The 26,206-nt window shown below is 34.6% G+C and overlaps 1 protein-coding gene across 3 annotated transcripts in view; it reads right to left on the reverse strand.

Annotated features, from left to right (window-relative positions):
• The window catches only part of LOC128670601 (uncharacterized protein), an 83,057-nt gene that overhangs the window by 46,418 nt on the left and 10,433 nt on the right, over positions 1-26,206 (reverse strand). Inside the window, exons 2-4 of one of the 3 annotated variants that reach the window (XM_053746391.1) lie at positions 18,183-18,315; positions 3,264-3,424; positions 2,055-2,134 (exon numbers count right to left, since the gene is read on the reverse strand). In XM_053746391.1, the coding sequence (XP_053602366.1) occupies positions 2,055-2,134; positions 3,264-3,375 (192 nt within the window). In that variant the 5' untranslated portion in view covers positions 3,376-3,424; positions 18,183-18,315. Of the gene's footprint in view, positions 1-2,054; positions 2,135-3,263; positions 3,425-18,118; positions 18,316-26,206 lie in introns of those variants that run through there. The other 2 variants (XM_053746392.1, XM_053746390.1) reach the window with 2 other exon arrangements.

Raw genomic sequence — 26,206 nt, forward strand, 5'->3', positions numbered from 1 at the left:
TTACTTCTTTCCGTTATTACTTAATCTAGATTAAATCGACTGAGAAGAGGCCTATAAAGACCTGACCTGCATTGTTTTTATAGCCTGAGACCACAAATTGTACCGAACATTAGTCTTACAATAGGTAAATATACCTTGTTGGCGAAAAAGGAAAACTTTTGAATGAAGTTGCAAATATTAGGAGAAAAGTGACTGACTCCAAATGACTTAATAAGCAAAACGAAAAATAAAAATATGTGGCGAATCATACGAATAGTTGCAGAAATGATCACAGTCCTTAATTTTATTATAGAAAAGAATATTTTTAACATAACTATTAAGGCCAGACCCGATTAGGATTTTCCGAAAACGTTCTGTCTTTAAACGTCAAATGTGAATCATGGGTTAGAAGTAGTGAAGCAGGAAAATATCCCGTAAAGATAAAATGCTAAACTTAAATTATAACCAATCAAATCGCACCTCACCACATCACATCTCCCCCAAAGGTTGCATAATGTATCGCCTTAAGTTGTACAGTCAACAGCATACAAACTGTCCTGTCTTTAATTATTCATCAGCTACTACCACGTGAAGATACAACCACGCGTGATAATATAATATGAATTTACATCACGTAAAAGCTAGTGTACTAACTCAGTTCTAGAAAGCCTACAAAGTTGCGGCTTCAATCCTGTAAAGTTTGAGATATTCGGCGTTCCCACGAAGCGAGAACTCGTAACAGACAGACCAACTTGTGTTGACTGTAATGTGTAGATACGCTACACAGTTTGGGTATATAATTGTTGGAAATAGCTCAAACTTAAATTTTGTTTATTCATTACGTCATCGTAAAGAACAATTGCTGTATTTATATACAGCTTGTGAAAACTGATCTTCACAGAAATCACTTCTTTTGTATTGCTTCTTCATTTACCCTCTGATTTTTGAATGTTTTTCCTTTCCTATGAAACTTATCCTATGATAAGTCCGTCGTTGCATTGTCAGAATTATATTCCTGTGTGTATATTTTTATGTAATAAAGTTATTTCATACAAACACCTGTAACACGCTAGATCATACATGCAATATGACAAAATTTTAGGAGAGGCCAATGACATACAAATGTACTAACCGTTCGGTTTGAGTTGGCTACTACCATACAGAAAAATACAACGATACAGAATACAAAGATCCTACTCCACCGAGAAAATTTAAATTTCCAGTACAATATTATTTTCCAAATGGATAGCTATACATGGAACCTTGGCTGATTAGCACCGGGGGCTGGAAGACCACAAAGTTAGTGAAAAGCGCCCCAACTCCGCAAATTCAGGGAGACAGTGTCGACGGCTGTGTAGCGAAGTTTGTTTGAAACGTGATACACAGAGTGGTATGTATTTCGAGTTGCGTACGTAAAATTAGGTTAGGAATTCGAAAAACATATTGAGGTTTTCAGATCGAAATCGCGCGGAAAACAATAAAGTAATGAAGCTAAAAGTTAATCACTCACGCAGAAACCAATGATCTGATGATTTCAGCGGCCTCAATAATAACTAATTTGATGACGATCAGGTTAATTATGTCGTTTATTTACTTAGTCGTTTAGTTTATAAAAGCAACTAACTATTTATCAACTTGTCATAAATGGATTAAGTAGGTACCTATGTAAGTGGTGTGAGTGGAAGTACCTAGTAATAGTCGTAAAATATTTAAATGTAAAAAGTTTAGCTCTCAATGTGGTTAATGTCGCTCCGCCAGCTGCGGATTCGAAGTGTCTCAAAAAAAAAAAAAACATTACGCAGTAACTTTTTTCCAATATTTTTATCCTCGCCCACTGAATTAAGCATATTAAAGAACACAGTTTTTTAAAAGTAAAGTTACTTTTTCAATGTCCTTTTTTGTATCAAAGACATTTATAATAATACATAGATAAATTTATCTATGTGACAGATTGGTATTTGTCCCTGGCGGTCGTCAAAACAATAAGTGATAATAATTGTGCGCTGCTATTATTAAAGTATATTTTACTGTACTTGCTTCTATCTAACAAAAAATATAAAATACATGTCGCATACCTCAATATATCGATCGTCGTAAGTGGACTGCAATTCCGGCCCAACCATCTCGAGTATCTGCCGTCTCTCCTCGCGAAAGTCTGAAATAAAAAAATAAAAAAATTGGAATATCCCTGTGAAAAGCCCCACAAGTGGTAAGAACCTTGGAACACAATGGAGATCTGAGAGCGGAAACAAGATACGTGGGTATAAGTGCGGCACGAGTTTTTTTGGCGTTTTGTTCACTTGAAAACTTTTATTTAATGCGATTTTGTTTTTTTTTTTATAATGATAAACACCACAGCCCATGGACACCAGCAACCTAGGTAGACATCCCGATCACCGATACGTTGCCGACTTTTTAGAAAGTTATTTTTGAGTCTATTTATATCAAGGCTTTTACATTACAGCTGATGCGGTTATATATTTAAAAAGATTTTGATCAAACAAAAAGAATATCTGGACAGCTCAGCGATCATGCCACTGTTGGGTGTGCCTTTCCAAGTGCTCTGGACCGGTCATTGTTCCTCTCTCTTGACTCCGCGCTCATCTTACGGCAAATGCTATGTAATATCGTGTCCATCCTCAGAAGCGTTACTATACAAATATGATATCCTCAATATTAGTGTTTATTATACTCCATAAAATAAACTTTGGCGCTTTCAACGCATAAATATATTAATAACGTGACTTAGCACGAAATTTATTTAATTTATTGTTGCTGATGTTTCAATGCCCTTCCAGTCGCCGTCGCCGCCGTCCAGCCAGATTGGTGTGAAGTTGTGGTGGAGAATATAGAAAATATCAAACACATTCAATAAAAAAGGTTTGTGCTAAGTCCCGTTAATATATATTATGTAGTTATATAGTCATTATAATAGACAGAAGCGATGTAGATCTTCACAGCACGGGTGCTAGGTGGTTCTCTTCTGGGCATGCAGCACCTAGGGCTCCAGAGCATCATCGTTTCCCTCTCTCCTCACCCCGCGCTCGTCTCGCGTCAAGTCTATGCTATTATTATAAAGAGGTAAGCGTTTGTGAGTTTGTATATTTGAGGCGGGTAATATCCGAAATTACCGAACCGATTTCAAAAATTCTTTCACCATTAGAAGGGTACATTATCCAAGGTTACTATAGGCTATATTTTATCTCAAAATTCGGGCAACATCTAGTGCGGTAATTTATCGCGTGCCCATTGTCGAAGCGTTACTACACATGTATCATCCTTACCATTGTAAACAGAAGTGATGTAGATTTTCACAGCGCGGGGACCAGGCCATTTGGTGCTCTGCTGGGTGTGCCCTTGCAGCGCTTGCAGCACCAAGGGCTCCGGAGCGGTCATCGCTCCACCCTCTCCTCACCCTGCGCTCGTCTCACGGCACCGAAGCATTCTGTCGACAAAATATTTTATCAAGTCATCGCCATTGTGTCCACAACAAGACATAAGGAAGGTGCAAAAGTTATGTATTTAAAAACGTTACTGCACAAATAGGCATTGTTTCATCTATAATATATAAAGAAGTATGACTAAGATTTCTTTCAGATCGATCAAAATGTTTAACACCTTCCTGTTATGATGGATTCGTGGACAGGAAAGGACTATCTTTTTCGAAATTTCTATATAACTCAGCTATAAAGCAAAGGGACTAACAAAGGATAGGTGTATTTATGACAAGTATAAATATCTTTAGTTTCTTTTTTCGTGTTCTAAAATATCCACTACTAATACTAACGAATATAGTAGATCCCGGCGGGTGTGTGATACATCAAAAACTAAATAAGTAAGTACTATAAGTTACAGTAATATCGCTGAAATGTTTCAAAGTTTTAGTAGAACAATACGAAATACGTCCGACTAATTCTCATAATCTAAAGTAGAGACGGTTCTACAACAATAACGGCAAAGTACAAGCAATCCTCCACAAATTAAGCTCATTTAGGGGGTTGGTCGCTTAAAGACTGAAACAGTGAGAGTACAGAAGTGAACCTTTGGCTTTGATCATGGCTATGACACGTGCCAGACACGTGTTACCAGTGACACGTATAGATGAAAGAGAGAAAAAAACTTAAATACTCTGCCGCATTTGTCTGTCTGTTCGCGTTAAGCTCAAAACCTACTACACGAATTTTCATGAAGTTTTTAGCAATAGATAGTGTGTTTATTGAGGAAGGTTTGAGTATATAACTATGTTTTTACCCGAGCGGAGCCCGGACTGACTGCAAGTATATGCTGGTGCATAATAAATTAATTCTGTAAAAGATATGTTAATAGTTATGGACAAGTGGTCAAAATTTAACTTTTTATTTAATCTACTGAAATTATTACAATTACACGTTAGATATTTTCTGTAATTTTCTTTTTGAAACAAATGCCCGTGACATTTACCCAAATCCCAAATGGCCAACGTGGACGGGCAATCGTGCATTGGCGGTTATACCAAACTAGTTAGAGTTATGAAGAAAGTTTTGCTAGTTAGTACTTGACTTTACCTAAAAATAAGTTTTAATATTGTTAGAATTAGTTAACGACTAATTATAAAATGAAGCGGGGTGATGGACCAGTTAAGAGGTCAAATTGAGTTGCAAGATTCCACCCGAAAAGACAGGGACATTCATAGTCACATTGCAATTTAAATAGAAGCTTGTAAAATTAATGTATTGCATGAAGGAATATAACAGAAAGGGAAAATACATTTTAAAAGTAGGTAAAGTATTAAATCACGACGAAGAGGTATATGTATAAAGCCAGATCATAAAACCAGACAGATCGTTTTAAAGCCAGAATCAAACGCGGCGACAGTAACCGCGTAGTCGGATTTAGCGCGTTAAAATATTTAACGGGAAAATGCATTAAATCGGCGGCTTTTCTCGCTGAAGGCAGACAGAATTTTCAATAGGTATCGAAAGCTTTTCCGGATAACGGGGCGAAATTTCGCCATTTTATTACCCGGCTGCTAAAAACGCTTATTTATCTATTTAAAAAAAATAACTTTGGCAAATGATTCTGTGACATTTTCATAATGTAAAACACGTTTAATTTACAACGGTGTCAAAAGTTAAATTAAGTGTATATGGATCGAGTTTCCGAATTGAATGAATTTTATTTTATTTTAATTTTAAATGAGATTTTCTTACTTTATAAAATAACTAGCTTTTGCCCGCGGCTTCGCCCGCGTGAATTTCGTAGCAAAATCTCAGTATGTTCAGATTTATTGACGTGCCGTTCAATTCAAATAGTATAACAACGCAAAAAAAAAACAAAAATAAGAGAAAAAAAACGATATGAATACGATTTCCCAAGTTTTCTCCACTTGACATATGCCTTTGACCCGCCCCGGAACCGGCACAAAGCGACGGATACCAGGGGAAGGGGGTAGATCGACCCGACTATCGGCATATTGCAGCTAAAAATACCACCTTTAAAGATTTTTCTCTAACGACGACGGCGGAAATGAATCAAATTTCCGCAGAACATTATAAAATAGAACAAAATAAAAGTCACTACCTCATTCATAGTCGATAACTCTGTATGGTCTGTATGCTAATAATATGTAATACCGAAATTGCAATAATTTTGAATAGATTGACGTGCTGTACTCTACTTTGGTATAAGTTAAACTAATTTGCACATCGGAATACTTCGGATCTATCAATTCAAACTTCGCCTTCACGATATACCAATTATATATATTAAATTAAATACTAGGGGTAAAAATTACAGAAAATGATCTTGAAAATAAGTAAAATCTACGGTTCTCTTAATACAAGCAAATAATAAGGGACCCAAAATAAACCCGGCGTTCTTCAACAATGGTTGTTATTATTGCAGCTTCATCACAACTTGTAAAAGCGGGATTCCTTCGTTTCTATAGAGAAATGATTTTCGCAGTCGACACAAAAGGGACGCTAATCAAAAGCTGCTGGGGTGCTTTAATAAGTTTTTTTTTAGTATTTATATAGCTATTATTAATTTTTTGAGAATAAGTCGAAGTAGTTTTTGATTGTGAAGGATAAAAAAAAGCAGTATTCGTTAAAACAAATTTAAAACGTTTTGAATTTGTATCTTCTATTCGCAATGGTTGTCACCATTGCGAATAGAAGAACTCAGTCATATGCCACACAAGATAGCAATGTTCAGTTCATGTGTGGGTATGAGTACAAAGATATTCAATAAGATAGGAGAATAGAAGCCTAAATATAACAATATTTAAAAAGAAGCTATACAAGTGGTTGTGTGACAAATGCTATTACTCTGTTACAGATTTTATGAATGACAGCAATTAAATTATACTACCGACGTAACAATTTGTTAATTCGACGTCATGCCATTATAATTTATACTTTATGGTAATTTATTGCAAATATTTATGTATGTATTGCAAACGTGTTGGATGATTTTGTATTTTAATTTTCTAATGTTGACTGTGTACCTAATATTTTTATTGTATTTAATTTTGCATACCTCCGCAAGAGGTAAAATGTATATGGGAAATAATATAATTTTGTAACACCTTTCTGTACCTACATTTTATGCAAATAAATATATTGATTGATTGAAAAAATTAGACAGAATCTAAGTAAATCATATTTTAAAATGTTAGTTGATTATATTTGTTTTACATTTATATATGAGGATATATGTCTTAATTTGGTTGATAAATAATTATAAAGTACGCTGTGTGTTATTCCAGGTTATATTATACCCGTGTGCCAAATTTCATAACAATTCATCCAGAAGATTTTGCATCCAGATAGTAACAAACATACACACATACAACGTCCTCACAAACTTTCACATTTAGAATTTACAATATTAGTAAGGTGTTATAATTATACCGGCGGTACTGAATTTTCGATAACACCAAGAAACTCGCACAAGCATAGCTATAAACAAGCCTTATCTTCGTAACTTACTAATGCGTAAGTCTGTTTGTTTCGAACTCACCACCGCAAATAGCCGAAACTTTGCATAGGATAGTCCTCGTGGTCACTGAGTACAGCGAACACGAAAATATGTTGCAAATTCACCGTTATTAGCACCGCATAAGGGTCTACGCAGAGAAACTAGTAACAGTACATTACTAGACTGTACTTTAGTTTAATCCGTACTTATCTGGGGTCAGCGGGCGGTAAACTTCACTGACTCAGTCAGGTCGAGTGTACTCTAATAATATACCACATAAAATATGGGTTAATAAGCGATCAATCTATGAATATGTGAACAGACGGTGAAATGCAACCGCAGGATTGACTTTCATTTGAGTTCTATATTTCTTTGTTCATACATGTCACGTTTTAGAAAACGTCCTTCAGAATCGTCCAGAGTACGAGTACTTCACTGCAAAAAAGTTCACGAACTTTTAAGTTCATTCATAAATAATGGAAAAATACACCATACTAAGTATTTTTCATTTCCTTCACACAACTTCTCTCCCTCGCTATCTTCTACGTGTTTTCCCGGTTCTTCCTCTTTTCTTCTTCACCTCACACGGTCTCCGGCGTCCCTAGTTCCGTCAGTCCAATTTGCAGCTTGATATCGTAGCTGGTTTTAATACGGCAAAAATCTTCTATTCGTATGGCTTCCTACTTAAAACTGCAGATATTTTAACTAGATTATCACAAAAGTTATTACCCGAGTTAAGTAAATTGCTACTTAATTAATTTACTACATTAATTAATATTTCAATATAATCAAATGGAATGACAGAGTCGCCGATACGAAGCCTATTAATTAAATTGATGGAAATGAAACAAAAGTATTTATTTGTGATTGAACGATAAAGCTATCGGGAATATTGGATAATTAAATGTAAAAATTTTATGTCGAATGAAAGTTCACTTTTGATCAGTTAGTTTCTTATATTGCCTTTTTATCCGTGGATTGAATGTATGTATTTTATAATGCTAATGAAATTGTTGGGATAGTTTGCCTTGCACTTGCAGACAAAATTTATAAGTATAGTTTGTAGTTATTTGAGAAATTACTATATAGTAAAAAAAATACCTGAAAAATGTGAATGTTTAATTTCTGAACAAAAGATTTGATGATTTAATAAAGAATTGAGGAAAACCAAATGGACAAAAAATAAATCTAAAAACAAATTTTAATTACGTGAGAGACGCTACGATATGACTATAATATAGTGTATATTAGTCGAATATTAGACATGATATCAATCCGGGATGAATGAGACAAAAAAAATCATTTTATACCCAATTCGTTTGTACTTTGAAATGTCTTTTATTTCTAACATTTGTATTTTTATTTGCACTCACTCTAAAAATCGCCACAGGTATTTTGGTATATCTGACTTTGCGTGTTTTATTAAAGCTACGATAAATAAAACAAAAGAAGTGTCATCGAAGAAAACGAGGTAAGCATTCTTAAGTTGTTAAAATAGACAAGAATTTGCCGTTCTTCTCAAAGTAAATAACTTATAGGTCATTAAAACTTCTAAGTGAGTACCTTGCTTAAGACTGTTCCGAAACCCTTTGAAAATGATTTTTACATTACTTGGAGAATTTTAAGTGCAATCACTGTAGAATTAAGCTTCAAAGAACGGAATTAATGAAAAGTTAACATTTAACTAAAATTGATTAAGTTTTTAAATAATTGAACAGAACGTCATTTTGATTTGTTTTTTGATCTACTTTTGATATAATGTCATGCGTACGTTAAATATGTCAGTAGTTTGTAGCATTTTGAGAAATTACTACATGACTTTTGAGGTACAAAAGTGCCTGAGGTCTAATTCCTAATTTAATATAACAATGGCAAAAATTTTTTTGTGAGTAACCTATTTTATAATTTTTAAAACGTTTCAAAACTATCCAGCTGTTTCACTTTAGATACATATAAACAAGAGACAAAGAGGAAAACACATAAGTTTTCAATTTTTCTTCTAACTTTAACACTTCTCATAAATATATTCTACAGAATTTTCTTACAGCGTCTCCTCACAAATCCATCACAAATATGTTGTACAAAGTATCAAAGCGTACAAAAGTCACGCAATCCAAATTACCTCGAAGTCGTAAATCAAATTAGAATATCAGTATTATTGGGTGTGAATTGTGAATTATACGCCAAGATGAATAGACATATTCATGGTTCGGCTTCGTTACATTTCTGTTGGAAAATTGAATGTCACTGATGATATCTCGGAGTCGTGAAACGCGCAATCAATAAACTATACTAAACAATGACATTTGTCGTAATAAATGCCAAAACCTTATTTTACATACATATTATGACGCCTTTTTTCCATGAAGATAAGCAGAGACTAGGGATTTCCACTTGCCAAGTTCACAAGACAACCTTCACTCGCTTCCTCTAAACTCATAATTTTTTTAATGTCTTTTTGTAGTTGGATGGAGATGAGGTGGAGTTTCTGCAAGAGTTAATATATACTGTAATCAATTATAATATTGTCATTATGATCCAATTGATTATTCGTTATTGTGGTAAAAATACGAGTAGTATATTCTATTTGAAATAACTTGTACCTAAATGACGCGATTTTGTATTTTTTAATTTGCTGAACGTAAACGTTGAACGGGAAACGAAATTGTATTTTTGTCTATCATTTGCGATATCTAGTGCAATATCTATGGCTGAACTGTTGTGTCAGCGAATTTTTTCACGTACAAAATATTTTTTGAAGCATAATATTTTTGTATTAATTAGTGTCCGTGTTAAAAGTTATTTCATACAAAAATGTAAGTATTTTTTATCTATTGATCGCATGGTACACGCATTCCCTTTTGAGGAATATTTTTTTCCGGACGCAATAATCTCTGTATCATACAAATGAAGATTTAAAATTTTTACTTATTACGATACACGACGCCGCCGTCGTCCTGCACAAATATAGAATTATGTTTTGAATTATTCATAAGTTATATATGGATATGTACGTACACGTTATTGTTCATAGCAATTTTTTATTCTTTTTTTGTTGACCTATGTTCGTAGTACACGCTCTTTTTAATATTTCCTATAAGGCGTGAAAAATACCCTACACAATAATATTGACGTTGTCGTAAGTCAAAAAGATATAACTGTATTTTATTAAATTTAGTAATATTTATGATCGGAATAGTCTTTTGTTTGCTGACGTACTAATACCTATGTCAGGGCTAAAACTCAAAGTGTGGCTTGACACATTTGTAGCCTGTATCAGGTGGTAATACTTAGGTGTAGCCTATCTTAGGCTAGACGTAGGTTTACACAACACAACAACAACACTGACAATTTCGGCTTGTTTGCTTGTTTAGATCCAGCTGGTCTCAGATGGTTTACACAAATGTGTTGCCAGCTTTTTGTTGTAGACTATATGTAGGTGCAACCAACTCAGACCGGAGCCGGTTAAATCTAAGTCTAGCACGGGGATTAGCCATAAAATACGTAACATAAAAAAAAATCAGATATGTCTTTCTTCTGAATGACGGCAGAATAATCGTGCACCTGTGGCATCTATCGGTATTAGATTGATGAAACACGTGACTGTTTCTGGCATTTCATGAAATTGATAACGGCATATTTCCGATAAAAGTTTTTATGAAGAAATATTTAGGCTGCTCTTGGCATTTTAAATGTTCATTTTTCTGTTACTCTTTTTAACGTTCGAATAATTTAGGTTTATGAAATTGTAATGGTTTCGTGTTTTATGTGGATATGTATTGGGTAAATAGCATTGGCAGACATCAATTGTCTCTAACAATATAAGAAACAGCGATTAGCATAATAAAAGCCATACGTAATTGTTGACGAAAATAATAGTGAAAATGATCGAAGAAGGTTCTATAAGTAAATCTCTAATCTATCAGCAACTTTTCTTCATACTTCGAAACGGGCAAATAGGCGTGCGATCCTTGGGTGTTGGCAAGTGGTCACCGCAGCCTATGTATTTCTGCAAAAGCAGGGTTGTCACACGCGCGATGCCAACACTGAATTCATCTTTGCACACCATTTTAATTACCTAATTCGAATTCAAAAGCAGACGCCTCAACGACTATAAACTGGTCACCGTGCTACATTGCTGGCTATATTTTACGGGTAGTAACCAGCACGCGTGCCAGTCACGCGATATATACCTCAATTGAGGACCTGTAAATAATTTCTAATTTCCTTCCTTAGCGATAACATCTCATTTTATCGCGCCATCTTTACGACTGTTCTTAACTGCCGGAACGGAGGCATTTTTCAAAATGTTGTTAACAGATTTATTGGGAATTAAAACTATAATTACATTAAACTGGTAAAATACCAGTGTAATGTAATTATACCTATATAGGTATTTAGTACCCATAGTGATGAAAAAAGTTTTGAGTTTGTTAAAAATAGGAACCTCATAAGATTGTTCCTATTTTTATACATAATTCGGTATCCTTCTTAACAATTTTCCTCTTGGTGAAGAATTAGCCTCAGTCAAGTTTGATATTAACCCACGCGCTGCCATCATTTAGATAAAATGGTTTCAGTTAGTAGAAGTTGTTTTTTTTTTAATCCCAACCATTTTTATTTGTACCATTTCTTTTGACACATAAGTATAGGTAACTTACTATAAAAATGTCACTCTTAGGATCAGCATATCCGGACCTAGAGACTACTAGACCTAACGGGTGACATTCTGAACGTTATACAGTCCTTTAGAGTTCCGTTGTGGGTGAATATGGCGATGGGGTGAATACAGAAAACCTACAGTTTGACGTGCCTTCGGTACCTACCACGGATACCGCGTGCTATACAATAATAATAAAATAATTAGTATTATTCGTTTTATTAGTTTAACTTGTAACATAACGTTGTCTTGAATACAAAAGGTATATGAAATTTTTCCACAAAATGTGTTATCAGTGTAATTACAAACTGTACTTTACCGTGAAATTAGGTTTATTCTGTGGCAGTGTAGAGGTTTCATGGCGGCCTAACGAAGCGAGACACGCGATCCGACAATAATGTATATAGAAAAAAGTATTTCCATATTTTCCATGTTGTATTCGCGAAAGGTACATGAGAAAGGGTTTCGCAATAACTTTCTTTAGGTTAAAATATTCAAAGTAAATGAAACTGCCCCGGCCTGGTAAAAGCTAGGGACAAACGCAAAAGTGGCTTGACTGTTGAGAATGCCGAAAACCGTGCAAAACGGAGAAGAAAAATTAGGAAAGCGAGCCCTTGGCTGTTGTACCCTAGGGTCTGTTATTTATCGCATGAGTGAATGTTCCCAAAATACCCTTTGCCCAATGAGGTCTATAATTACTTTTTTTTAAATGGGCACTGCTATTAATAAACTCTGTGAAATAACTACTTAGTCATCTAAGAGCAGGTTGTATCAGTCAACTTTGACGTTACTTTTAACCTATGCAGAAAAACATGAGAAAATCACAAAGTACGCCATTTTGTCTAAACGTCAGGACCGCACAGGTTAAGGTCAACGTCAAATCTGACTGATGCAAGTCACCCTAATCAATTCTTATTTGTACCTGTAGGAGTTTACCTATACTCCTTTTTTTGTCAACAATTAATAACAAATTGTTTTCTTCATTCATTGGTTATCATATAAAAGTTTTTGTTGTTTTAAAATGACGAAATATGCTGTGTTTTTTTTTTTATAAACAATAAAACCAATTTGTATTAAGTATTTTCTACGGTGAAACATCTATTTTCTTATTGTTGTTTTACTAGTTTACGGAAAATATATTTTAACCACTGTGTGACCTATTACTTATTCGATGGCTGTATTTTGTCGGCAGCTAAACAACGTATTGTGTATGTAAAAATAAAAAGGCACCTTAGGTAAAATAACATAACTAATGTGCTGCATCATTCACGAGCATAACCTATGATTAACTACATTGTGGAACACGTGACATGTCATTTACTAATGCAATAATAACCTTTCCGCCGTCATACGGAAAAACGACGTATCTTTGAAATCAAATAAAATACTCATTTCAAATCGATTCCTTACAGAATTCTTTTTTATATCGACAAAACAGATATATACATTTCTCTACTCAGGAAATTGAACATTTATCAACTTTGATGTTAATTTTAACGTTCGCGCCGTCGTCGTTTAGTTAATGGCGTACTTTGCGTTTTTCTATGGAGGTTAAAGTTAACGTCAAATTGACTGGTGTAACTCACCCTTAGTAAGTTACTTGTTCATGTACCTACCTGTTTTAAAATTTTGCAAAAATCTATTTATATATTGTACATTATAAGCGATTGTGAATGAATAAATGAACATATTTTGAAAGAAAGAATGCATTCGCCCAAGGTGTTCAAAGAAAAAAAAAATGAACATAAGAACAATACTTTTTTTTTACAAAATTTATAATTATAAATAATAAACAGATTCCAGCTTGTCGCCGCTTGGAAGGGTTCCTAGAAGGCCGACAGCATTAACATTAATTAGAACAATACCTATCATTGCATATATTGCAAATGTATTAACATATATCATCGAAGAGACATATTCTCAGTAGAGAGATTGAATGTAGCAATAGACTTAACCCCATTGCTGCTTCACAGTTAAGCCCGATAAACAGACCGCTTTCATCAAAATCAAATTACGGTTTAACGTTCCTATATTTAGATCCACGGGCAACAGGAATTCACAGTAGTTTATGTAGTAGAGGTATCCATACTAGAAATCTGAAGATACATATTTTCACTTAAAATTTCATAAATAAATATATTAAGACTAATCACACAGATTGAGCCAGCCCCAAAGCAAGTTCGAGATTTGTGTTACGGGATACTAACTTAAAGATACTATATTTTATAACAAATACATATATACTTAGATAAACATCCTAGACCCGGGCCAATCAGAAAATGATCATTTACTATCATAACCCGACCGGGGATCCGAGGACCCGGGACCTCTCGGTTCTGAAGCAAGCACTTTAACACTGCGCCAAAGAGGTCGTCAAAAAAATTGAAACAAAATGTTCAAAGACAAAATATTTTAACGTCGACCTCCGCGGCTCGAGGTCCTGGGTTCGATTCCCAGCACGGGCAAAATGTATATCTGTGATCACAGATAATTGGCTGCGGTTATGGGTGTGTAATGCCCGTTTCTGTGCGCATCGGACCCGCTATACAAGCTTAGTACTTATAAGGACTGCCTTAGTGCCTTATACATTTTACTTGTATCTACCACACTATAGTGTGGGCCGTTAAGTATTGTCTATTTATTATAATTGCATTATAGACAACATTTATAGGTAGCACTTAGAAATAGTCAGATTTTTTTGTCGTATAAACTTGTTGACGTACTTTGCATTTTTCTGCGCAGGTTAAAATTAACGTCATAGCCATTTGCCAATATTTTCTCTGCCGTATTTCAAAACTAGTTTACAATAAAAGATTAGAAAACATTACTCACTTTGTCAATGAAAAAACGATAATTTTGACCTTACACACTGCCGCATATATAAGGCAAATTGTCTCATTAATTCTGAACTAAACTCAGACGAGATCGAATACAAACTACATTTTATTAGTTCAAAGAAGTGACACATTACGCCATTAGAGAGACTGAACAAACTTTGGCGTAATTAATTGAATGAAACTAAATTTCAACTAAAATATAAAGCATTACACAAATTGTGGTAACGATACAACTAAAACCATTTGGCTTTGGCACATTTTCTTGCATGGTGTCAAGATGATTGCAGTAATTTTTACATTTGGACTATTTCATGGAATTTATTCTAAATCCGAAAGAATCGTACTTTTCTTTTTTACAAGCTTTTATTTAACTTGCAATGTGTGTTCGGGTGGAATCTTGGAACTCAATTTTGAAGCAGATATCTTCAACCGATTGCGCTGAAATTTTGTTCACACGTTTAGTTTGTATGAGAATGAATTATTATGAACTGAGAGTCACCCGGCTCCAGATAAGGTCTCATCAGTTTACTGCACGGACAAAAAAAAATTATCGCACATTGAATAAGATCTCTGTGACAATAATAAAAGCTTGCGTCAAAATGTAGTTTTAGTAATAAACTTATTAATGTAATTTTTTTCACACCTATTTTAGATTAAAATATGTTGTATCTCCTTCTTCCAAATTCAAAGGATACGTAGTATTTTTTAACTAAAAAAATCTCATTTTAGGAAACGAGAGGGTTAAAGTTTCAGGCTATTAGTGGTCATTACATAGCGACGAGGCATACCGTCGTAAATGTGGCGCTACGACGCTCGTAGCGTCTACGTCGTAGCAACCGCGTACCCAGAGGCACCTGTTGCGGCCCAGAATATCGATCCGCGCTAAGTAGGCTATGTACGTATTAAAATTATTGTACCTACATTATGGGACTGTAAATCCCAACATTGTCGAATTGTGGCTTGCGGGATTATGATTCGGATAGATTATATTCGAATTGTAGGTTTATGTAATAAGGCTGAAGTTTGTCAGTTTATCAGTGTATATGACAGGTAGATTTGAAATTCTCTTAAACTTATTGACCATTCATACAAATGAAACAATAGGCGTGCGGGGCACATCAAACTAGTCTATTTATTTCATTTATATCGTTAGCTATATAGCAAAACTCTATCAGTATATATAAAACTCTTTCCTTACTGACTGAGTGACTGACTGACAGACAACGTACAGCCGAAATTACTCGGCGTAGGACGCTGAAATTTGGCACGTAGGTTCCCTAGGGAGTGTAGATGAGCACTAAGACAAGGTTTTTGAAAATTCTACCCCGTAGGGGATGAAAGGGGTGAAAAACTTTTATATGAAATTTCTACACCGTTGAAGTTAGTTACTTGAAAATTTGGATTTTGGTTGTTTACAACGAAGTAATGAATACGTATTTCAGATTTTTCTGAAAATTAACCCTCAACCCCTTCATAAGGGGGGATGAAAGATTGTATGGGGGATTGTATACAATTTTCAAGATAAAAACCTGAAAATTGGCACACTTACTTTTTGTAGTAAATAACAGTAATAGTAAATACAAAAATACAAAAACGTTTGTGGTTAATAAAAAATCGGGACGTAAAACGTCATGGAAAATAGAACGGCACGCGTTGCAGAATGCGGGAGTGGGAGTAAGAGCGGGAAATGGGAATGAGACACGTAGTGGGAAACGGGACGGGACACATTGCAAAAAACATGATGGCACAATATGTAGGAAACGGTACGAGATATCAACTTTACATTACATAGCAGGACGCAGGATTGGACAAGTTTACGGGACGTGACACGCAGCTGGAAACAGAAAATTGAACTAAAGATGAGAAAAAATGCTAATTTGAATAATATATGTTTACCAGTCTTACACAGTACGCGATAAAAAATATACTGAGATTTTGCTTTGCAATTCACGCGGGCGAAGCCGCGGGCAAAAGCTAGTGTTAAAATATGCCTTGCTCAGAATTCTCACAAACGAATTATTTTCTAAGAGAATTAAACATTTAAAAGAACAATCAGAATAATTTTATTTATTGAAATGCTCATATCTACTTTTGTTTCGTATCCATGTTCAACGAATTAAGTTAGTAAAAAATCCGATTCGATTTCGCGGAATCCGCTGTTACGTACGTTACCTGTTGCGATACTCGTACCGATAAATTTTGATAGGGTTGTTACTTCATCAAGTAATTATTTGTTCATATTTTTATTTCCCGTAATTAACAGAGGAATACTATAATTTCGACGTGTCTGGGTAGCTATGTACTGTCTTATTATTTTATTATAAGTAGCCATGATGTAATATTGGCTAAATTGCTATTGTTATTATAGAGTGCGTCATTTTTAACACTGGTGTCAGTCTTATTTCAAATTTTATATCAATAAATTGTTTTATGACAGGTTAGAAGAAAATAAAGGAAACAAAATAAATTTAGACGATTGACAATATTGTTTTAATTGGAACCTAGAACTATTGCATAACGTTACGCTGAAACACGGAAAACAGATTCTTTTTTCACGTAGACCAGCATAGTTTTCATCGACAACCCTACAGTGATACCACGGCTTTGTTTTATTTTCTGTATACGGGCACTACTACCTGAACAAATTAGTAGATACGAGTCACGTGATATTTTTCAATCTAACATTTTGCTATACACTAGAATAGAGCCTTCTTAGGGCGCTATAAAAATTCCCACGCATTTTAAATAATGCCCACTATGAGAGGACGAAAATATTGCGCTAATATAATCACATTGATTGGGCATTATTATATTCGTCATGTCATTAGGCAGACAAATATGGGACAAAATAATTTAACAGGTTTTATCACTTTTATTACCTTATCGCGTAAATCACTTATAAATAAAACCTTTGCAAAATAAAATACGAATTTATTTTTGGTTTACAGGAAAATAAGCGTATTTATGTCATTGTAAACGAAATAGGGATAAATTCGTGCAGGCAATACTTTAATCGAATCAAATGATTGAAGTGTGGTACTTCACGGAACCCAACGAGAGTATAATTTGTATTGCGCACAGAAACCGCGGAAAATGGAGGGAATATAAACCGGGAACAAAATATATTCTTTATTAGATATTTTATGACGTTTAAACATTCGGGTTTATTAAATTTCATGTTAAAATGTAATAAAACAATCTCATAAAATTCGAGCTTGTACCTGCATTTTTGCTCACGAAATAATATACATTCCATTTTGTCCGCTAAAAATTTTTGAAGATTACGCCTGCCTAACGTCAACTCACTTTAACAATGTTGCTGTAGTCTTTTTTTATTCTATTATAGTCGCCATCTATAGGATATAGACTTCAAAGATCAAATATAACAAATGTTAAATATTAAATACCTAGTTTTAAGGGAATTTGTTCTAAAATCCGTTTCCAGTAACAAATCGCACGGAAAGACTATCTTGGCGGGAATAATGGGTGGGATTCAGCTGAATGCTGGATACTCGGGATATCTCGAACGTGCTTGTTCTACAAAACATTCGTTGTATTACTCTACACTAGCTAGGTTGAAAAAATGGGCTAGATATTGACGTGCGCGTTTGTTTTTTGCGGCAGTTACGGCGTGAGGCATGCATCAAACGCATAGGTACTATTATAATTCATATAAAGCAATTACCGTCAATTGTTTCTTTCCTGTCTGACACATCAACAGAAGCCGCGTGAGACGTTGTATTTCCTACCTTCAGCAACCGCGCGCTTTACTATGAACTTTAGTCCACACCGCCCTTCAGTCGAAAAATTGGATGATCGCTTCTTCGGCCGGCTTTTATATCGGATGACGGACGTGGCGAGACAAATGCCATGGATTGAGATCTGTGAGAAAAAAAAAAACACTTTTGCGAAAAATAAAACGTTATAATTGAGATATGTTTTGATTACAATAACGACAAGCAAACTCTATGTTTAAGACTACTAGAATATATTCTTTCAGGCTCGTAAAAAATAACAGCAGTGTAAGTGGTAATTAAACGTTACCACTTAATGACTTGTGTTAACTTCGATTCGTAAAAGTTTTTACATAGGTAGAATAGGTTTTTGTTAGTAATTAGTATATATTTTGCATTAAAATATTGCAGTAGATCATGACTTTTAGGAGTTTTCACTTGAAGTTAATGTTTTTAGGAGTTTTCACTTGAAGTTAATGTTTGACGTATAAAAACGTCTGCGAAATATTTTCATGTGGGTAAAAGGATATTTTAATCAAAATAAAACATTTAGATGAATTGAATACAACTTCAACATACTCTCGCCTGACATGACATATTTATCTACATCGGAAACCAAATGGAATCGAGTCGAAAACAAAGCCGGTATTCGAATACATCGATAAGGTCTGAATTTCCAACGCACTCACCACTCGATGTGTCTGTGATGTCCTAGATGCGCTTTGACTACACTGGGTACCTGAACTACGCGATGTGATGCTATGCGTATAGGTATAAAAGATTACGGCGACACGGGCACAAGTTAATAACGTAAATACATATTCTTACTCAATGTGCATCTCCAACTATCCAAGAGAAATTAAAGGAAAGGAGAAAAACAAGAATCGCTATCTTAATTTTTTCTACGATTTCTCTATACTTTCTCGAGGATATCGTACAAGGCGGCTCGTTGTCACGAGACTACTAAATTTCACGCTTTATGTTTTATGTTGACTACGGGTTTCATAGCGTCACAACCGATAATGAAACTAGCAACACGGGAAGATGAAAGAGAGGTCAGCGGAACTGCTCAAGCTAATTTTTAATTTTGTTAAATAAAATTTACCTATTTGAATGCTGTAACATTGTGGTTCCTGTATGATTCAACGACCATTCATCATCATCTATTGCATGTATCCACGTTTCACAAACAAATTTCTTTTTGCTTTCAACTGCGGTTTCTGGTTGCTACTATTGGCACGCACGTCAAGCTGACTTGACGATAGAATTAGTCAGTTGAAATCAGTCGAAAGCGGCTAAACTCGTAGTCCATTTATTTATTCACTACGTAAATTAATAAATGGTATCCTTCAAAGCGAGTAGATCAAAATATTAATAACATAATTAGATTTGTTTTCACTTAGATCTTTGCATCGCGTCCGAAAATAGTGATTCATCATAGAACGCCGGCCTCGTGAATCATCGCAAACCACAGCTCTATAAAAACCGAAATAGATCGGGAGCCATCGGAAACTGCTGAATAAACGCATTGTTATCGCAATTATTGGAAGTCGATAGATTATATTATGAAACTATTCAATTATATATTTTTTAATAGTATAGTGGGCAAATGAGCTTGCGGGTTGATTGATGGCAAGCTTATTTCATCGTTAAGGGTATACCAATGTAAAGTACAAGGAAAACCATTGGCATTATTACGCTGGTTTTCTAAATATGTAAATAAATAAGCAAAAACCGCAGGGTGTCCTTGGACACCGGCAATCCGATATGGGTCACCGGTGGATTGCCGATTTTTTGAGGAAGCGATAGACTCGTTTCTTGAAATAAGAATGTCCCAATGTCGAAACTGTTTTCGAGTTTAGCCTGCGTTAGTGATAGTACAATGGTCATAAGATGGGTAACCAAAAAATTATTCGAACGGTCCAAGCAAAAAAGCAAGTAGATATTAGTATCGACTGTATTTGCAGTGCTCGTTAAAATACACCAATACGAATTGAGCCCATGTGGGTCAAGGGTCATCCTCCATATCCATCCATTAAGCAGGCTAGTGCCTCAGCATTATTAGCAGTCTTATGGAATTTTCTAGATTATAGCATTTCGTCGATACACACATAAAGTTTATTATTACAACTAGCTTTTCTCCGCGGCTTCGCCCGCCTCAAATTAATATCGCGCCTTTTAATGAACGCGACAAGCGCTTTTTCATGTTATTTATTTTACAAATATCTACCATTTTTTTAAATTTACATACTACAAATAGTATGTTTACTATTTGTCATATTTTTATATTTAAAATTGTATTAAGTCATAAACAATATTTTATCCCCCTTTTGAAGGGGATGAGAGTTAATTTTCAGAAAAATCACATATTCATTAATTTGTCATAAACAACTAAAATGCAAATTTTCGAGTCACTAACTTCAACGGTGTAGAATTTTCATATAAAAGTTTTTCACCCCTTTCTTAGTGCTCACCCACACTCCCCAGGGAACCTACATACCAAATTTTAGCTTCCTACGTTCAGCAGTAGTATTTTCGGCTGTACGTAGTCTGTCAGTCAGTCAGTCACTCTGTAACGGAAGAGTTTTATATATATTGATGATTGATGTAGTAGAAGAGAAGTCGTTTTTGACACTTTACAGAAAGGTGATAAAAAATGTGGGCCACCTAGATAGTAATGTTTGATTGTTTAGTCTACCTTTGTGACTGAGCTGAAGACGGCCAAAACTCATTAACTGAATGAAAATAGACTGAAGGTGTGAATGAAGGACACTGCCATAGGTTGAGTAGCTATTTTGATCTCGGCTATTTATACCGGTAATCAACATGGAAAATTAAATGAATTAAATTACTGTTTTCACGTTAATTTTTGTAACGTTATAGACAAATTTAATACTTTGAAATGTTTTTACATTCTTTGTATGCATATACAACAATAAAATAACAGTATCGATGGTTCAAATTTTACGAATACATAGGTATTTGTCTACTAAAATAAACTGTTTTTGTTTATTTGTTTGTACTTTTACGTCAAAATGGAGCAATCTGTCAATGTGACTTTTTTGGAGATAGTCGGAACATTCATCATACTGACTGTGACTTAGGCGACTTTTAGTAGTAGCAGCAGGGTTGCACCAGTCAATTTGACGTTAACTTTAACTTGCGCGGAAAAGCGCAAAGTACGCCATTTTATCTAAACGTCAGCGGCGCGCCGGTTAAAGTCAATGTCAAAGTTGACTAGTGCAACTCACCCTAAAACTTCCAACTATCACCTGAAATAACAATAACCATTTAGGAAACAAGTCGTTGACTGACCCGGCTCACCCCCCATGTTTACTAAACGTTTGTTATTACAACGTCGCGTTGTGTCGCCGATTAAAGGAGCCCTTTTATTCGAAGACAATAATTGCCCTTACAAAAGTATTGCCTTATAGCACAATAACAAAAGGTAACCACGGTATTTTCAAACAAATCATAATCTTCGCAATAATTGGTTAAATGCAAAAGCATGCATACCTCGGTTGACCATTTTACGATGTTTGATCATAAATTCGGCTTAAGCCAGTTTCTATTCTAACATTTCAAAAAAATTGATCAATATCGGTTCTGACGTTTGGCTGCTATGATGCCACGGACAGATATACAAATACACAGACAATACAGGGTCAAACTTATAAACACCCTTCTTCTGTCGTCGGAGTTAAAAAAAGTCTCAAATATGATTTGAAGAAAAAAAGGCTTTTTCTTAAAAATATCAAACATTGCGAATGTTTGATTTTCAACGCTAATTCGCCATGCTACATTTGTCCGCGAATAGATTAATTGCCTTACCAATTAAGTTTTTTCCCTCACATGAGCAACACAGAGCCACGTGTTCACAGTCGAGCGAGCAGCCCAACCAGACGTCGCTCGTTTCGCTCAAATAAGCATCGGTGATTCGATTAAAGCATCCGAAAACGCTTACACGACGCTCATATTTGCCAGCTCATGTCTGTTCGAGTTTTCTTTGTTGACTTCTGGATTTAATTTTATGAGGTTTATGACTTGGAAAGATTATTTGACATGGGGTATCTAAAGAGGCCGTGGCATATGGTTTCCGCCCTAAAATAGTAACACTTCATAGTAGTATGTTTAGCAACACACTACTATGGAGTGATACTATTTTACCTATCGATTACGAAAATTATCTTCAGTTTATAGTTTATCTTTCCCCCATAAGAGATAGACGTGACACTGTATATGTATACTACTACATATATTCATAGATACCACTAACGTTAGACTCATTGTCAACATTAGGTAAGCCAATACAGAGAAAACAAATACTCTCAAGGCACTTTTTATTTACATGCTGATATACTGCTCAAACAACGTAAGCGATAAAGGATACCTACTGAAATAGTACCGTCAACAGTATATAAACCTACACAATTCTTTTCATATTCGCCTCTTATTACCACGGCATAAAGTTGAACATATATAACGAGTATAACTATGATGTTACGAGGTAGATTTATACTTTAAATTTTAACAAACATTAGCTATGCTTCTTAAATCATTTGTACAATTTTAACAATTTATTTTCTCTATTAATATTTAACTTAATATTATTTGAATAGATTTCGAGATATAATTTTTCCAAATACATGCTGTGAGCAAGTTACGAGACAAAAACATAACACAAACACGAATAAAACTCTCTCTTTCTCTTTCAACGTTTTCAGCCCAGGGCCAATTGTTTGAATTCACTATAATATATATTTTCCTTATGTGGTTATGGTTGAATTAAGTTACGGTTTCTAAACTAGGTCATCGGTTATAGTTTTGCTTCAATGGATAAGTGACAAGTGCAAAGAAATACTTATTATAAACTTCAATGTTCATTCCACATTACTTTGTACTTAAAAAATGGTCCTTAATAAATATATTACCTCACTTTGAAAATTGGATAACTTGAGTATAGGTAGCTAAATATTTCATATGCTGGCTTGATGTCGTCAGGAGGACATATTAATGAAACCCAAGGTTGGAACTAACTATGGAAGAGCAAGACTACGGGTCTATATTCTCTTATTATATAAATTCAAAATATGTTTGTTTGTGATGTATATATATATTATATAAAACTTTCTACTTTTAACTTTACATCCTTGTTGTTTATGTTCAAGGTAGTTACCCACTTGTGTTTAACTATTTCGTCCGTAATTCCACTAAGTCTTTCCTTTTCTGGTCAGTCGGTAATTGTAGTATATCCGTCCTTCTTGAAGAACTCGTTAATGAAGATAAGTGCCAGGGAGTTATTGTTGATAACTCGCGGTAGATCGTAATCTGGCGATATCTCATAACATCGTCTTTATTGTAATAAAATATATTGGTGTCGACAAATAAAAACCTAAAAAAATATGAGGTTTCTAGGATCATTATTTTAGTAAATGATAAAGCAATTAATTATTTTCCATAAGCATTCACATAATTTATTGCGAATTAAAATATTATAAATTATTATTTGTTACATTTCGTAGAAGTTGATCGATATAAATATTTTCATTATATTTTTACTTAAACACTGGACAAAGGTCTTTTGTCTTTATCCAGTGCTTTGTCTTCAATAGAGTTAAAAAAATTTCAAGAAAATTCATACCATTCATATAATTTTAAATTTATTGGCTGTTTGAACTATTCAGCAGAAAAATTGTGGATGTGGGATTCGGAACACCAAGGATGCAACAGAGTATAAATAAATTTACAGGGACAAATCACACAGACTGGGTTAGCCCTAAAGTAATTTTAAGACAATACAATTGAAATTAGATAATATTACATTGATTTGCGTTGCGGTGTCTCATTAGTCTGCACATAATGTTAGAGCGACATACACAATTAAACCTAATAGTTGCCGCTAAACATACCCACTCGCTGAGCTCACAAGTCGATATGAGCCCAACAAACATGACGAACCGTGAACATCAAAGCAGGAAGCATTTAAGAGAATTTGAATGATGTTATGTAGGTGCCTTACGATAAGTCGGATTCCTAGAGGGGAAAAATTACTCGACGTTCTTACAGAAAATAAAAATTATACATACATATATACGATACAATCCCTATAATGAGAATGAACACAAACAATAATTTGCTGTTAAGTAATTAGGGCAATATTATACAACAATACTTAAGTTCTTTTACAAAAATGTTATTTTTCACGCAAGTTTTTATTATTGTCAGACAGATCATTGCATTCAATATGTGACAGAATTATAATGTATCATGTAGCAGTAAACCGTAGAGAAGTTCCCTCGTCTGGAGCCGTTCCTGGGTTCACCATCATGCCATGATTTTTATAATACCTAATGCATTGTCATCCAAACTAAACGTATATACAAAATTTCAGCTCAATCGATTATACGAAGATAAGAAGACTTTAAACTTTTGTTCCACCCGAGATAGGAACATAGCGACATTCATAATTACATTGCAAGTTAAGTAAAAGCTTGTAAAAAGAAAACACATTCTGTGAACATTTTAAATATCTTTCTATTATACTCGTATTGTTACACAAAGAGCATTCTGATATAATAAAAGTTCATTCATAGACATATTAATGTTCCTTTTTACTCTACAGAACCCTAAAATCGAAATGAATACGATAAATAAATAAATAAATAATAAATAAATATATTAGGACAAATCACACAGATTGAGCTAGCCACAAAGTAAGTTCGAGACTTGTGTTACGGCATACTAACTCAACCATACTATATTTTATAACAAATACATATATAGATAAACATCCAAGACCCGGCTCAATTAGAAAAAGATTATTTTCCATCATGACCCGACCGGGGATCGAACCCGGGACATCTCGGTTCAGAGGGAAGCACTTTACCACTTCGCCACCGAGGTCGTCAAAAAGGAAAAAACAAATTTTATATCGATGGCTGATGGCTGACTCGCTTGATCTATACATGCAAGGAGCACAGTAATTTTTGTGGAGCTGTCTAATATTAAAATTGTGAAAATTCAAGAGTCTTACGACAGCCCTACGTACTGAGAGACTAAAGCAGTAAATACGCGACGTTTATGACTTGTCTTTACTAGTGACTTATATTATCGCCATGAATAATCGTCGCATTGCGTCGTGCAGTGTGCCGACGCTCACCTAGGACCAATAAGGGGAAGACCCATGTTCGATCAGTCGGAAAACGGCCGCGCTAAAGAAATTGTTCCTAACTTTTCTCAAACAAAACCACTTAAGAATTAATAACTTTAGCCCTGATTGATGTGGACTGACCTATTTATTTTAGGTTTAACAAGCCCATTTTTATTTTTGGGTAAAAAAGGTTTAATAGACCTGGGAAATGATCGCAATTATATTAGGATTTATATAGCCTTTATATTGCATTGGGATTAAGAACATAATGCCACGAATTGTTTTTTGGCATAACAACACTAGGCAGGTATACCTACCTACACATTTTAAAATTCAGAGTTAATTTTATATAAATAAATATATTACTAGCGGCCCGACCCTACTCAGGAAAAAACATAACAAATTACGCACCTAAACCTTCCTCAAGAATCACACTATCTATTAGTGAAAACCGCATGCAAATCCGTGTAGTCGTTTTTGAGCTTATCGCGAAAAGACGAACAAAGGACAGACGCGGCAAAGGACTTTGTTTTACAATATGTTAAGGATATTAAGTATGATGTTTAGGATATTAACTATGAAAGGTGGATTGATGTCCACAATACTGAAGACACGCGCTTGGCTCTTCAGTACACAGGGAAGCATTTTCTCCGATGTTATCAAAATTCCATTTGTCCCCGTAACTTAATAACGTTAGTTCATTAAAGTGACTGTTTCCAATCGGCTTAAAATGGTTTGTTGTCGTAACTGAATAATGAACTTTGAAAGCGTTCGTTTAGAGCTTAATTCTATTTAGTGCAAGTTTCCCTTTGTCTAGTTCGACTTGTAAAATTGTTTTAACTTGTTTCTGTTTTTTAGTATTTCCTCATTTTAAAATCAATTACGCATT

The sequence above is a fragment of the Plodia interpunctella genome, chromosome 6 (assembly GCF_027563975.2).
Source record: "Plodia interpunctella isolate USDA-ARS_2022_Savannah chromosome 6, ilPloInte3.2, whole genome shotgun sequence".
Lineage (NCBI taxonomy): Eukaryota > Metazoa > Arthropoda > Insecta > Lepidoptera > Pyralidae > Plodia > Plodia interpunctella.